The 16323-nt window shown below is 37.9% G+C and overlaps 1 protein-coding gene across 2 annotated transcripts in view; it reads right to left on the bottom strand.

Moving 5' to 3' along the window:
- ZFPM2 (zinc finger protein, FOG family member 2) overlaps positions 1–16323 on the bottom strand; it is a 308739-nt gene that overhangs the window by 103723 nt on the left and 188693 nt on the right. For both annotated transcript variants that reach the window (XM_083855434.1, XM_083855435.1), the window contains one exon: positions 7092–7203. In XM_083855434.1, the coding sequence (XP_083711560.1) occupies positions 7092–7203 (112 nt within the window). The remainder of the gene's footprint in view (positions 1–7091; positions 7204–16323) is intronic.

Raw genomic sequence — 16323 nt, 5'->3', positions numbered from 1 at the left:
TAGGGACAAATATATATATTGAAAAAAAATCTCGGCACTATGCATTTATTGTTGCCAGTGGTCTCAATGTATGAAGCAATGTTTCTTTTCTTATGGTCACAGTGTGAAGTGCAGACTGGGCTTCTTTTCCATCCTGAATGTGCTGTCATAGGTGAGTTTTAGACTCAGTTTACAGCTTTTTATAGCTTCAGTCCAAAATACGTAATTCCATGCAAATCATGTCAGTATTCTGCCTATTTCCTTGTCTCCTCAAATGAAAAATAATTCCAATTTCAAGCTATGAAATACACCACACAGTAAGTGATAAGAAAAAAGACCCAAATCAATACACATATAAGAACAACTCAAACCATTTGGCTGCTATGTAAATGAAATGCACTAATAATGAACAAAAGAATTTTCATATTAGGAGTGGATATTTAGTTGTACTCTAGTATTTCGTGTCATCTTCCTTTTATTATCTATATGCTTAGAATTTAAAGGGCATGCAATAATATACAGTATGCTATTACATGCATATCTATAAAGCTGTATAAAATAACCTTTTTATTGTTGATATCAATAAAATATACAAGGCTCTGACCTCTAACTCCCTAAAGCAGAAAATACCCCACTGGATCTATTTACAAAGGTAAAAATAAAAATAAGGAAAGAGCACAGTCCTGCTCGGTGTGTTCTTTGAATGAATAGTGTCTGAAGTAACTACACAACACTGTGACTGCCATCAACAAGCCACAAGAACCACTAGTGACGGAGGCAAATATTTTCTCCTTCTGTGTCCAGTAAGGAAATTATCAAGGCTGATTTGCAATAGTTTCACTCATAACAATACCATTTGGCATCCCACCTTCTCAACATCCCTGCAAAACCAAACAGGGAGCCTGACATCTACTTACCAATTGTGCCCTTATGATTGTATCCACATTTTCTTCCAATTACTGTGAATGCAGATATATTATTCTATGTAAGCATTATGCACATAAATTATGCTTCTCTTGAGAAACGCTTTGCAATTTTTTAGTATTGTGTAAAAAGAAATCCAAAACAAGCCCTTCCACAGACCTTTAATATTAGGATATCACGTGTTCTGTTAAAAACTCAAGATTTTTTTTTGTCAGTGGATACAAAGAACAAAAACCTTTAGCACCACCAAAGGCTTCAGCACATTGTATAGCTAATGGAGGCATCCAGTTAGACAGCAGATACTGCAGTTCTCTGACTGTCCATGTGGAACAGACTTAGTAAATTTACTCAATTTGCTTTTTAATAGTATGTGGAAAAAAGCCCCTTGCAATGTAAAATATATGCCCCAAGTTAACCTTTGGCCTACTACACAACTTGTTCTCTGACCCAAACCAAATTATACTCATATTCTAATGCAGCAGTGTCTAAACTTCTTATGATGTTTGACCTCTGTCTCATTAGGGTCCCTGATGCTGTATGTCTGTGGTGTAATGTACCATTACATTGCCTGAAGTTGCAGGAGAAAAAAAAAATTGCTAGCTAAAAACTCTCTTACTGGGGAAAACATGGTATCAAGGATCTCACAGAACAATTGAGAAAAATAATCCTGTCACCAAACAAAAATTGAATACCCTTCTGTACAACAATTGACTTTTCCTCTATGTTAAAAATTAGAATGTTTATTGAATTAGCAAAATTAATCAAAAATTTGCCTTCAATTTTTCTTGGTGGCTTTATGAAACCTTTTTACCATGTTTGCATTTTCAGTAAATGGCACATACATCAGCTGAATAAGCAACCCCAGTATCAGTGAAATAAGTTACCAATACATGTTTACTGACTTATTTTACGTGAATTACAGGGCTCAGCAGCCAGTGGAAGCCCCAGAAGGCTCGAGCACAGCTCTCTGCCTCCAGCCCTGACTTCTCTCCTGCCCTCTCCTCTGTGCTGCCTTTCCTCAAGCTTCTATTAATAAATTAACTATATGACACAGTTTCAGTGTGGGCAGCTGTCATTTTAACTAATATCATTCTGTAAATCCACCTAGCAGGCTTCTTCTCTATTGTGATTGGAGAATAGATTTTTTGGGCAGCTTTCAAAAGCCACATCTGTTTGAGCAAGGACCTATTCCTTAGCTGTGTGGAGCAGCACTCCCCTGAAATTCCCTCCCCACACTTCCCATTTTTTTGTTCACCAAAGAAAATGACAATTCTCCGATCTCACCCTTAGGCAACGTCCTCCCTCAGCAAGGATTTTGTTATAGTCGCTCAGTGGGCACCAGCTGTGATTTCACTTAGGGAGAGATGGAGGCTTTTTATGGCACTCGATATCCTGTGCCCGCACCACCAGCACAATTAACGGGAGCACCCTGTGGAATCACTTACAGAGATGTCATGCAGTGCCTACGGAACCGCGCTGGGGCAAGAAATAACAAAGGGCATAAAAGGGCATATTTCCTCTCAGAAATAACAAAGGGCATAAACTCCTCGGTGAGGCCAGGCAGAGGAGGAAATAACATCAGTAAATCACTAATGGAAATGCAAAACTGAGCACTGCCTCGCACAAACCGAGATGATGGCTGGCTTAAGAAGTGTGCGAGTCACTGCCTGCAGCCACCTCCCTTTTGGCAGCCATGCCCGGTCCCATCCCTGTGCACCAGCACCCACCCCTGTCCCTCCAAGGGGCAGCCTGCACAGAGGTGGTTCCCTAAATCAGGATTTGCAGCAGGAGAGGTGCCCCACGGCTGCCACCTGGCCGGCAGCACATGCAGTGGGACACGAGGCAACCCGGCCGGCCCAGACACACGTTACACATGTTGGCTTTCCTGCACAGAGTTATCCTGTGGTGCTCTGCAATCAATTACTGTTATACCACCATCATTAATAATTTTCTTAATGAAAATGATTCTGTTGATCTCCGTTGTATTTTAATTATCAGAGTTAAGCATAATTACACTGCAGCTCTGAGCTGGCATGTAGACTCCTTTAGGGCGCAATTTTGTTTTAACACACTGATAATGTAATTTTACATTGTGTCAGTTGTTTAGTTATTATCCAGTCGTACAATTCCGCTGTATTCCTGATAACAGATAATAACCTTAGCACCTCCTATATCCTGAAGTCATTTAAAAAGCAATATAGGAATTTCACAACTAGCTAACTTAATCGCCTTATGATTTTATAATTCTCACAGCTAAATATTTGTACAGACACCCTGTTTTAACAATGCCACTAAACATAAGGTATCCATACATTTCATATAAATGACTTAAATAATATCTAGAAAAATGTCTGTTACATGTGCATGGCTTTTGGTCTGTGCAACTGTGGTTTTTACACTGTTTCTATTCTGGTCACTCATAATTTATTTTTTAAAATCCTTGCCGCTCCAGTGAAAGATTTGCAGTAAATAAATATCCCACCCCCCTCCTAGCTTGTGGGGAGACTCTTAACTGTGGTCTTAGAGATTTTCCAGGTCTGGTGCACAACTCTGTTAAGCAAAAATATTTCTAAAGTAGACTATGTAGCAATGATGATACAGTTTATGCATTAATACTCCTACCACTGTAAGTTGCTTGAATTCTGCTGAAGCTTTTTTTCTTTTAAAGAACATATATTTCTAAATAAGATTTAATTCATAAAATCTATCTCTTAAATCTCAATTTCTAGGACATACCTCAAATTACTGGAAAGATTTACTGAAAGTCCATTTTTGAAACAAGAGAGAATTTTACAATAAATATTAAAACAAAAACAGCATTCCTTTTAAATGTAATTACAGTAGTAAAAGTTTCCTTTCAAGAAAATGGAGTGGAATAATGGCATATGCCATGAGTAGCCAGCTTGTATACGAATTTGTAAAATGGGATAATAATTAACTATCCCTAATGAACTGCTTTTCTCTTTTCTAACTTTTCCTAGTACTGGGGAAATGTAGTTATAAAAAATACAGGTAATGCTCCTAGACTAAACTGAATAATTAGAATACCCCTCATTTCAAATACTGAATATTTATTTCATAGCTATTCACTTTGAGTGTACTCTGATGTGTGATTTTAAATAACTTGTTTCTTTATCTAAAGATTTGTATAGAAGATGCTTTGTGATTGCACTGTAATAACTTAGAAATATAATCTTATATGTGTGCATCATAAACACATATATCTATATCTATATGCACACATATATGCACACATATGCTTTGTTTGCCTAGGTAAAATATGAAGTATTTTATACAGAGAAGGAGATCATTGAAGGCAAGCAGAGACTTAGCCAGCCAGCTCAAATTCTCTTTCAATAGAACCTACACTCTAGGCTCCTGTCCCCGTGATTATTCTGTGTGCAATATGTGGGTGACTACAGTGCTCACAGCCTCTAGTGAATTGGAAATCAGACTGACATTCCTATGTTTTCCTGAAGGATCTGGGGAAAATTCTGCTCTCAAAGATATCTCTGTAATGAGCTAAAAGGAAATATGGCATGTGCTTCTGAGTCAGCAACTGATCAACCAGTACTATGTACTGTTAGCCAATTCTAAACTTATCTTCGTCTTTAGAAATGTGCCAATTTACTCCACTCATCTCATCTTGAGTTTAGTATGGAAAACAGCTCCCAGGTGACCAAATCTGCTACATGGACAATTCCACACATTTGTTCAGCTAATTGCTTTCAGAAATAACAACGTATTGCTAAGCAAACTAACAAAATTATACACATGCAACTACAACATAACATCGAATTACAGCTACATGCCAGCTGACACCGTTTCATTAGAAGTAATGGCACTATAGGAGACAGAAGCTAACACAAATCAAAACAATGTAATCTGGAATGATGAGATAAAAATTGAAGGAAGAAACATTATTCTATTTATTTATTTTACCATCTTCTATTTGACATTGTTTTGTGATCCAAGCCAATTAATCATTCTAGTACAAAAATCCCAACAGAGCTCAAGGCAAGGGTAGATGCTGAATGACCAACAGAGCAGCCACCTCAGAGTGCAAAGAGAGGAATAGAACAGAGTGAAATCAAAGCCTATCTACAACTTATTTCCTGCATTAGCTTAAGTGAATTTAGCAGGTATTTAACCTCAAATTTATCCTCAAATTTAGTTATAATATGTATCTGTTGTAGAGACAATAGAATTCACTTTGAGTACTGGTCAACTGTCTCACCACACCTTGTTAACCAAGTACTAAAATAACCAGCATGATCGCTGAAACAAAATCCATCACCTTTGAATGAAAATACTAATATTTTGAGTTAATCAGATTGCATCAAACTGAAGAAAGTTCTTACTATTTGCAAAAAAAAAAAAAAAAAAAAAAAAAGTACTTCAATAGAATAAATCAGATAGGACCAGAACTGTCTAATGAATTAGCTAATGTTCGTAAAATACTTTGAAGATGAAAAGTCCAACTGGTAAATATGTGCTAAGTATTATTATAACTACAGAAAGAATATTATACTTGATAAGACATCATCCTATGGGAATTTGCAGGAGCTATGTTTTGGAGTGAAAGTAGCTTCCCATTACACGAAGAAGTTTTTGCAGGAAAGTTTGCCTGTGTGTAATCAATATTATGAACAGCAAACTGCAGCTCTGAATTCATTCAAAAAGCTTCAGTGTGTTTGTTACTCTGATCACTTTGCTGCTTCTTCCACTTGGGCTGCAATCAGCAAGCTGTGAAGGGAGGGCAGCTCAACCCTTTTTAGATCTGAGCCCAGTTCTCTAGTACTGCAGGTGTTTCAGGTTGTAGAATGAATGTGTTGACATTCTGTGATTATAATAGAAAGAATTTATTAGACCCTGGTGTGCGACTCATTTTTAACATGCAAATTCCCTGTTTTCAGCGTTTCAACTTTCAAAGGCTTGTGGCAGTTTAAAGGCAATCCTCTTATAAGTGTATAAATTGCAATGATTATAGGAACAAGTTGTAATTGTTTCTGTAAGTTTTTAGGAGTCTTTGATGTTATGATTAGTGTTTTGTATGTTAATATATTGATATGGGTGCTTATTTGCCTGGATGCTTGTATGCTGAAATGGTCACTAGGTTGCCTCAGCAAACAAATCTTTGATCTCAGTAGGTCTGTTTGGTTAGAAATAAAACCTAAAAGAAATTATTCTGCATGTTCTAAAGTATTCACAAAGTGCTGAGATTGGCAATTGAAATACAAGGAAGGAAAGTCACAGTTTTGCAACCTGATCTCTGGGGTAAATGCCAAACATAGCTACACTGCTATTTTTATTCCATGTATTCAAGTGGTGTTTTGTTTATTTTTTTTTTTTTTAAAGCATATTGTAATGATTCTGTAGCTGCATTTTGAAAGATTTCACAGTGACTGCACCAGAGTGGTGCACAGTCCACAGTGCAATGCAGTGAACCCAAGGCCCTTTGTGTTGTTTCGAGATTCAAGACAAAAACCTGTGCACCTTGAACGAAAGGAGCTGGTAGATGTGGTGGGTTAGATAAAACATCTTTGGCAGGCAGCATTGTAAGATCTCATACTGACTGAAAATTCTGAAAATTCACGTAAGACACCAGTGATACCCATTGCCACTCACCAATACACTCCAGTTAAGCATCATCACATCATGCTGCTACACAGCGACTGGAATGTCAGAGGTGATAACCCTGAAATCCAGTTCCATTTATCTTACACTACCATACCGACATAAAGTCTTTTCATAGTCCAATCAAATTCTCATTCTTCATATGAAACTGGATTTCAGACAGTAGTCTAAAATGTAATGCAAAATACAGAAATGATGTCCAGTATACCCAAAATAAAAAGTCAAAAAGAATTCACCTATTCAAAGTGTATAGGTTTCACTGTTGTCTCCCAGAGCACTGACGCTTAGAGAGAAATGGATGGTATGTTTTATGCCAGCTGATGTCCTTCAGTGTTTATAAAGCATTTAATAAACTACAAGGTACCATGTGGGTTTTTTACATCACTAAAAGGGGAAAAAAAAAGGCAAAACCAGAACATGGAAGAAAAATGGCCAGAAAAAGTGACATTAAGAGGAGACTTCATATTAATTTTCCTAGTATGCAACAGGTACATATTTATCTCAGTAGCTTACACAAGAAAGTAAAGAAAAAAAAATCAGTTCGTGTTTACCTTTGCTGTACACAATGCAGTTGTTTTTGTTGTCTTCTACTCCTTGCCAAGTCACATCCAGCAGCCACTTGGGGCCAGCAGTCAGTACCATAGGGACTGAAGCCTTTGTCTTCTGTAGGAAGGATGATAACAAACAGATGCCATTTGTTCGCCTTGATTAGGAACGTGAATAATAATGGTAATCATTTTATTTGCAAACAACAAAATCTCAAAACCCATAAGCCAAAGTCTTATTCCCCTGCCTCAGGATTTTTTTAAAGAAGACACAAGCAGGAAGCATTAGTTCTTTCATTGATTGAATGGTGAAACTATTATCAAGGATTTTTCCAAATGATCTTGGATCAGATCTCCAAGATTACACAGATCTCTGGTGGCTGAGAATTATAAAGGGAATGTAGATGACTTTCACAGCAAAGAGCCAAGTGTTTAGAAGTGAACTTTAGACACATTGTACTTCATTATCAATGGGATCTCACGATTTCCTGAAGCAGACAGGAAAGAATTTAAAGAATTGGCATCCATTTCCAAGATCTGTCCTGTGTAACATTCGTATTATCATAGGAAATTGTTCTGAATGGATAATGGAATTTTTCTGCCTTCCGTTATGTGTTGACGTGTGATTTTACTACGTCTGAAACAGTAATAATGCTAATGATTCACTGCAAAAATACTATAGAACAGTTGTATTAATACATTCAAAGACTTAAAAGTAAAGCATGACATCATTACACCTGAAAGACGTACAGGCAATTTACCACCTGTCTGTATATCAAATTCTATACTTTGATAATTTTTTTATTTTGAGGCAATAAGGCAGAGGCCTCAAATTTATTAACACTGAGCTCCTTTTACTAATCAAATGGCATAAATCTTGCGGGCAATCCTGACTTTGTCAGTATGTGGCACTTAGACTTCTATAATAGACAGTTCTTCTCCTCTGTTATCAAGAATAAAACCACAACAGAGAGTACAAAGTAAAATAGTCACCTTAATAGTCATCTTAAGTTTTTATTATTTTTTCTGGGATATAATTCTGTCCAAGACATCCCAACATTTTGTAAGAGAATTTAATTATTTTTATACTCCACCAATAATTCTCTAGTAGTCTCAACCTATTATTTTATTGGTTATTCTGTATTACTGAGCAAGATAAAATATTCTGTGTTACTGATCGAGATTAAAAAAATTAAGATACAAAAAATCATATTTACATGGGCATTCCAGACACTTTGCCAATATTTATTATTGATAACTATTCTAGAAGTGTAGTGAAGAATATAAACATTTACCACAGAACATATTACAGCCACAAAATACACCTGAAAATATTTATTGAAAATAGTATATTGCTTAAAATATTTTAGTTATGTAAGATTAAATCAATAATCCTAAATAATATATATTTACCATAATTACATTAATATTTTAATAACAATGATATAGAAAAACATTTAATGTCACAGTTTTTTTTGTGAAGTTTTTATCTGTTTAGACTCTAATACTGTTTTATCAAATATACTACTTTTTACTTAATTTTCATTTTAGATTTTACATTTTTCATGCAAATGTCTGTGCATAAGTCACACTTCTATATGCACTCCATGACATCATTCATCTTCCCTATGTATTGGGAAAAAACAGACAGATATTATAAATTAAATTAGGAAAAAGGAACGTATCATCTAGTAAAAATATGCCAATCTGGTGTAAAAATACTGAAACGAGATGTACAATGTCTCATCTCCCAGTACTGCTTTCTCTATGGGAAGTTGCAGAAAGTATGTTTTGCTTATATGAAGAATTACGAGAGTCAACCCAACTGCATGCACTTGTATTCTGAATTTAAATTCTTATTAATAATTGGCTAGTAAACAAAACTATTTTTTTTTAAATTTGGTTAAGTTTCTTTGTAAATTATCAAGAAGCCTGATATTATCATTTATGAAATCAGTGTAGAGCATATACATATGGATTACATAGAAAATAATGACATAAACTAGGAAAGAACTGAATAAGAGATGCAGCAGATGAGATGAAAGGTAATCAAGGTATCATCTCTATCTCCTATGATAGAAAAGTCTAAACTTTACTGTAATTTACACCAAAGCAGTGCCACAGAAAAAATTTAGAGTGGCTACTCCTCACATAGCTGAGAATCATACCCAAATTGAATTCAAGCTGTAGCAAGAATCTTGGCAACTATTGCTGCATAGCAATAATGAAGAGGAGGATCAGGACACACTCCAATACTTGGTGCATTTCTCTATGTGCTATTTCAGTCAAGCCTTTAACATGTTTTTGTGCTATATGAGCTTTCAGTCTCTGGTAATCCCAAGTACAATCAAAAAGACAGTGAAATATTATCCAGCTAGGAGACTTTTTTAAGTATACCACAAATGATTAAGACATTCAAAAAAGGTGGTTTTTTTCATAAGTTGGAGGCCAAGTTAAAAAACAGAACAAACCAAAATTCTATCTTTTAAGCACAGAAGGGATCATCTATTTAATTTTCACAAGATCTAATTCCCATTTCTGGTTTACTTCTTTCCAGACGTCTGACATTTCATTGTGTCTCTTCCATCTCTAAGGGTATTATCTGCATTAAGGTGGTATCAAAAAGCCTCAAATAATATCAGGATCTCCTTGTGCTGGGCAATAGTTTATCTACATAGACAGGACAAATAATATGTCCTGGGAAAGGATTATACTTCACCACATACTGCTGAGGAAGAATGAGATACAGAGATAGCATTTGACTTTCTCATGGAGATTAATTTCTCCTTTAGTAAGTGGTAGGCTTAGTCCCAGGCCACCGCCCCAGTTTTCTCCAGACAAGGAGAGGGGCCCAGGCCTCATCCCTTCTGAGGTGAAGCAGCGGTGGCAGAAGGTGGACTGAGCACCAGCAGCCAGCATGTGTGTCTGCTCTGCTATTCACCATTTACAGCGCTTTTTTGGAACTTAAAAACTCCGTGGTTATCACTATATTAGCTTCCAGGTCAGCTTGGCAGTTAAAGTTGTAATCAGCTCTGCAGCTGCAAGTGGTCTCTAAGCACTAGAGATAGGCTGGAGGAGGAACAGGATGTTTGGTCTCACAGCTTTGCTAGCCCAGAAGAACTGGGGGACACCTCAAAAGAATTTCCCATTCTCCCATAGCTCTGCTCCCAAACTACACAGATATGTAAATAAACTTATTTTAATATGAAAGCAAAAGTTCACAAGACCCCCGGCTGCTTGTAAAGCTTGGCAGCTCCACTGAGGGATACCAGCAGTGGCTTCCCTTTGATGCACCTTACTGGCATCTTGTGTGAGCTGTAAGGCAGGTCAGGACCATGGCAGCAGTTCTTGGGGTCTGGCATCCCGTGAGGTTCACAGGTGTTCACCACTGAGAGAGGCTTGCTCTTGTTGCGCCTTATTACATAGTAAGAACTGAAGCAAGTCTGCTGGTTCAGGAAAGGCCATTTCCTTAAAATGGTTAAAATGAAAAGACCCCAGTCCAAGATAACAAGAAGCTATGGTTAAATCAGTCATGCCTTTATCACCTCAAGATTAGACTACTGCAATGCGCTGTACCTGAGGCTACATTTTAAATCCATTTGAAAGCTGAAGCGGGTGCAGAATGCAGCAACTCGCTTCTAAAGCAGGATATCATGCTTTGAGCACATTAAACCAGTGCTTTTTAATTTGCACTAAGTGTCTGTGGAATTTAAGGCACTGGTTACAACCTCTGAAGCCTGGGACCTGTCTGTCTGAGATACCTAATTGAGACCTGCGAGGTCCTTTGTCTCAACTGCACAAGCACAGCTGAGAACATCAAGGAACATTAAAAAGGGCTTTCTTGGCTTGACACTGAAGAAAGTCTTGGCAGGGTAACATGTTCTTCATGGCAGGTCTTTTACCTTTGGGACATCATCCTACTTGAATTAAAGTACGTTCATGCTCTGACTCTCACAGAGTTCTATGAAAATCATCCTGTAACTCATAAGATATTTGTCATACTGCAAATTCAGTTGGTCATTCCCAAGTTAGTGGTGGTAGGTGTTACCTACTTTATACTCTTTTGTTTGGGTTTTTTTAAAGTGCTAGCAGGACTATCTCTAGCTTAAGAAATGTACCTTTTTACACACACACACAAAAAGCTTTGTTGATATAGAAGCAACAATATTGCAACTGTTTACAAATAAGACTTCAAAAACCAAACATCATTTTATTTCTCCCTCTGAATGAACTGCTACATATTACTCAAAAAGCTTACAAAACATTTTCCCTACTGCCCAAGTATAATCACAGGGATCTGCTAACAGGGGTGTCTGTAAGATGGGGCCACACAGTAATTACCTCACATTGTTCAAACAAGGGCACATTATAGAGCCACAGTATTGTTCACTGCTCTGCACTAGGTAACTGTACATTCTACACTTGAGCAATGTTTCTCTGAAAATGCAATTTCTGCTAATGTTTTCATGCCATAACTAGACAAATTTGACAAGGACAAGCAGGGTCAAAACTGTGATCTCTCAGGGAACAATTAGAATTAGCTAATGAGGATAAAAGAGGTCAGATAGGCATCCACTTTTCACTAACCTTTGAAGCAACTGGACAAACAAGGGAGGTAACCCTCAATAAATGTTTATATTCAGTCAAGAGGTTAATGGAGATAAAAATAGCCATCACAGCAGGCCGAAAATAGTTTTGCACTCCTGCTAAATGGAATCAGCGCTGACAAGTAACATTAGATGGGCTCTTCCTTGAAAAGATTTCTAACATATGATGTGTGTGGCCTGGCAGAAACTTGAGGAAACCCCCACACTGAAGAAAAATACGGCATGATCAAGTTGTTTGAAGTCTATGAAATTCTGATATCAAATGCCTGATCAGTGCTAGCTGTTCCTTCAGAAGCTGTGCTACTGAGCTGATGTTCAGTACGTCACTGTGACATGATCATCCTGTCCCAGACACAGTGCTCCAAGAAGTGTTCAACATTATTTAACGAGATGTACGGACACTCAAAGGCTTTGTTTCTTACTCTATTTTGGTTCCTGCAAACGGATTTTCTTCCTAAAACTTCCAAAGAGCCAGAGTTCCCATGAAAGGTACAGAATACTACCAGAATATCTTCATGACCTTGGAGAAAGTTCCAATGCTCCCTGGGCAGAGTTAGTTTATATAGTCAATTAAAACCAAGAGTGTACTGGGAAGAGAGCTGTAAACATATCTCAGGTGCCTTCAGATATGAGTCTGGCCTAGCAAAACACCAGTTAATACACTGATGGAGATTTCTATTTTGAAATTCAATTTAAATTCAATTGAATCATCACAGGGTTGACATCCTGAAACTGCAGAACATCCCTCTTGAGAGGCTGAGCTCACCTTTGAAGATCATCATACTCAATTCAGCAAACTTTGTAAGCTCATCAAATCAATTCAGTTGGGAAGGGCTCCTAAGGGTTATTCTGGACAGCACAATAACAGAAATTTGTACAGGTCTCACACTATCTCAGGTTAATTATTATTTGTTTAAAGATGCTTTTGAATAATAAGAAATGTGGTTAACTCCATTTTATCACCTCCCATACTGACTGTCTAAATGCATTTCTTTACCTTATAATTGATTACAAATTCATGAAGCTGTAAGACAATCCCATCTGAACAGCCCAATGGACAGACAGAGATCCGCATTTTGTTGTTTATTTGTATGCAATCGGCTGGACTGTCTTTCACTTTCTGTAGCTTCCCTGAAAACTCTTATCTTTTTCCAAGCAGGATTCAGTCTTGGAAGAATATTTATCTCAAGGGCTTTTCTGGAAAACCTGCCAGTCAAGGCCCGTGGCAGCACTTCACAGTGCCACAGCTTTCTTTGCAAGACATGCAGAAGCAACTCCTCTCCATTAACACAACACTAGAGATGTCAGGAGGTTTTCAGCCCTATGGTTCCATGCTGATGACATCACAAATTAAAGCAAAGGCATGACAGTCCCCTGTGGGAGTGTGTTTTATTAGTTCCAAGCAGTTTTATTATATTGTTCTCTTGTTCAACTGTTTGCCATATTGTCCTCTCCCCTCATAATTATTTTTAGCTCCCTAGTTGTTACAAGTTCTGTACCCTACCCTGGAGACAGCTCCCCGTTGGTTGAATTTTCCCGCCTCTCCACTTGTTTACCCGATGTCTGTTATCTGTCCATCATTTAAGTTATATAACCTTTCCCTGTCCATCACCCTGAGGCCTGCGATGGGTGATTGGCCAGACCCCTATCTTTCCCCCTCCCCTTGTTTACACTATTGGTTATTAATGATGTATTGGTTTTATGAGCCACACCTTGCTGCAGTTTTATTGGTTCATGTTGTACCCACCCTTTTTGTATAAAATCCCCTGCATTCTGGTGTTCGAGGTCTTTTTGGGACCTCAGCCCGGGAGAATAAACTCTCAGTGGTTTGACCCCAGAAAGTCCCTTCTCTTTCTTCTCCGTCCTTAGCTCTGGTAGTCATCTTGTGTAGGCTGCAAGAACCCGAGGTTGCGGGTGGCGCAGGGCTGACGTGGACCGGCACCAGTTGGGACTAAGCCTCCTCCGAGGAGCCCTGCAAGGGACATCCCCGCAGTCCCCAGCTGTAAACATCCACTCTGGAATCTTACAATTGCACCAGCATTTCAGCTTTTACAGCCCCCACTACGTCTGCAGGGGAGACTTTGAAACTTGAACCAAATGCAAAAGAAATTTTGCAATCCTTAGTCCATGTGGTTGAAAAAATCCCCAAACCTACAAACTTGGAAAACCTGATACCAACATAATGTATGCAGTTAATTTCACCTAAATCTTCAGACAGCATGGGATAATTGTTTCAGTTACTACTTTACAACCTTGTGGGATCCAGGAGTTCAGAGGGAGTGTTCAAGAATCTATATATCTGAACAAATTGCTACTTGTGATGGGCCATGAAACTAGTGATGAAGAAAAGAAGGATCTACTTCCCACTATCATTTTTGGTGATAGTAGAAGAAAAATACTGGTAACAGTTGAAGAGGCTGTGGTCAAACCAACGCCTTTAAACGTTTCAAACACAAAAAGAAAAAGGGGAAAGGAAATGTGCACACAGATGGAATCCCAAAAGACAGCTGGGATTCCCTGCAACTGTGAAACCCTGCTGTTTACCCCAAGGGATCATCACTTGTCAAGTGACAAGACTGAACATACATTTCACCATGTATCACTATGTACATTTCATCTACAAACCTAAAGCAGACCAAAGAAATTATTCAAACAAAAAAAATCCCACACCCTAGGTATGTTAATATTTTCCAACACTTGTCAGGATTTTAATATGATTTCAAAATTCTTATTACTATGAAATGTGACTGCCTAATGCAAATTAAATGTGTGCTAAGCATGGGGTTCAATTCATTTTATCTAACTAGAGTGCCTTTTTTTCAAATCTGTAAAATAAACATAAATTAAATGTCACTGTAATTTAGGTACAAAGTAATACTGTCAAAAAGTAACTTCAATTTGTTATTTTTAACTCAGGATACCTTTGGACACCATCTTCAAACTCTTCCCCAGTTCTAAAAACTTTTAAATAAATCTGTATTCTGGAATACCTGGACCTAGCCGAGTCCTGGTGTTTTCTTCTGTCTGCTTCTGTGGTCCTGGAGAAGGTGAAAACCAACTGATTGGAATAGGAATGGAAAAGCTGGAAAATGGATCTCTGAACACTCACTGGGCACTTCCACTGCCCACACCATTCTGTCCTGATGGACTTTCTACTCTGGTCCTTCCTTCCTCTAAAGTCTTCATCTGGCTTCACTCCACAGGTGCTGCTCCCCTGCCCTTTCCTCCCTCTTCTTTTTCCCCTTTTTATAAATACTGACTATGTGTAGATAACGTCCTTTCTCAAAGAGCATGGGATGGAGAGCAGTGTATTTTGCCATCCTTCTCTTGACTTCACTTTCTCATTTGATTTTGCCTTTTACTCTCTTTCTTGTTTATTTTATTCTTTGCAAAGCAGTGTGTATAGATGTATTGTGTGTTTACACAATGACCAGAACCAGGAAACCGTATTCTTAGTCAGTGATGTAATTAGCATAAATGTGCTGAGGATATTCTGAAAATTGACAACTCTAAGTGATCCATCTCTGTTGTTTTGAGTACGAGCACTGTCAGTGTGTCTTAGTGTCCAGGTATCTGCCATGGGTGTTGAACCTTCCTGCTTTACTGTAAAGTTGAATACTTTGGATAATACTATTTCAGAGATGACATGCACCTGTACCGATGAAATCAGACACTATATAACTTATCTTTAGACAAGATATAAGGCAGTGCTGCTTGCACACTTTCACGCTGAATTATCAATGCATTTTTCCTCTTGGGTTAACCTCACTGTTGTAAATTATTGTGTACTCTAGGAATTTCATCTCTCTTTCTACTATTGAGACCATGTTGAGATTTGCCAGTAAACACTTTAGGAATGCACTTGCTTGAATGTAACTTATTTCACTTCTGCCAAGCATTTCTCACATATGGCTCAGCCGCAATTCTGCAAACAGCGAATTTACTCTGGATTGGCTGACGGACAAATCTGTGGGATAAACCATCAGTCCCTGGGAAGCTTCTGACAATTGGTCTCTCACTTTGCACAAGTATCATTTGGGCTTGGGGCAGTCAATGTGACAAGAGACATTTCAGATGATCAAGGGGACAATTACAGAGGTTTTTCCAGAAGACATGAAGGCATTTATACTGCATATGGATTAATTCTGCCTGGTCCCATGGTCTAGCTATTTACACAAAAGCCATCCAAAATGATTGCTGCATCTCCAGCTTAGTTTAATGTGGTACTGACTAATTTCTAGTTTAGACCGATTTTTTTTTTTTTTTTTTTTTTGTTATAATTTTTCTTATCCTGGAATGGATGATTTAAATCACCTTTTCCAGAAGTCCAAATCTCTTGTATCATATGCCTATTTTTATCTAATGAATAGAAAAAGGGGTAATGATAGGAGAAAAGGGAATGGCTTTAAACTGAAGGAGAGTAGCTTTAGATTAGATACAAGGAAGAAATGCTTCACTATGAGTGGTAAGGCACTGGCACAGGTTGCTCGGAGAACAAGATTCCCTATATCTGGAAGTGTTCCAGGCCAGGCTGAATAGAGCATTGAGGATCCTGGTGTAGTGGAAGGTGTCCCTACCCCAGGCAGAGGGGTTGGAAGTGGATGGTCTTTAAGGCCCATTCCAACCCAAAC

Source organism: Zosterops lateralis, assembly GCF_965231275.1.
Source record: "Zosterops lateralis genome assembly, chromosome: 1".
Taxonomy (NCBI): Eukaryota; Metazoa; Chordata; class Aves; order Passeriformes; family Zosteropidae; genus Zosterops; species Zosterops lateralis.
The sequence above is the reverse complement of the archived record's forward strand: the minus strand, read 5'-3'. Positions and strand labels throughout refer to the sequence as shown.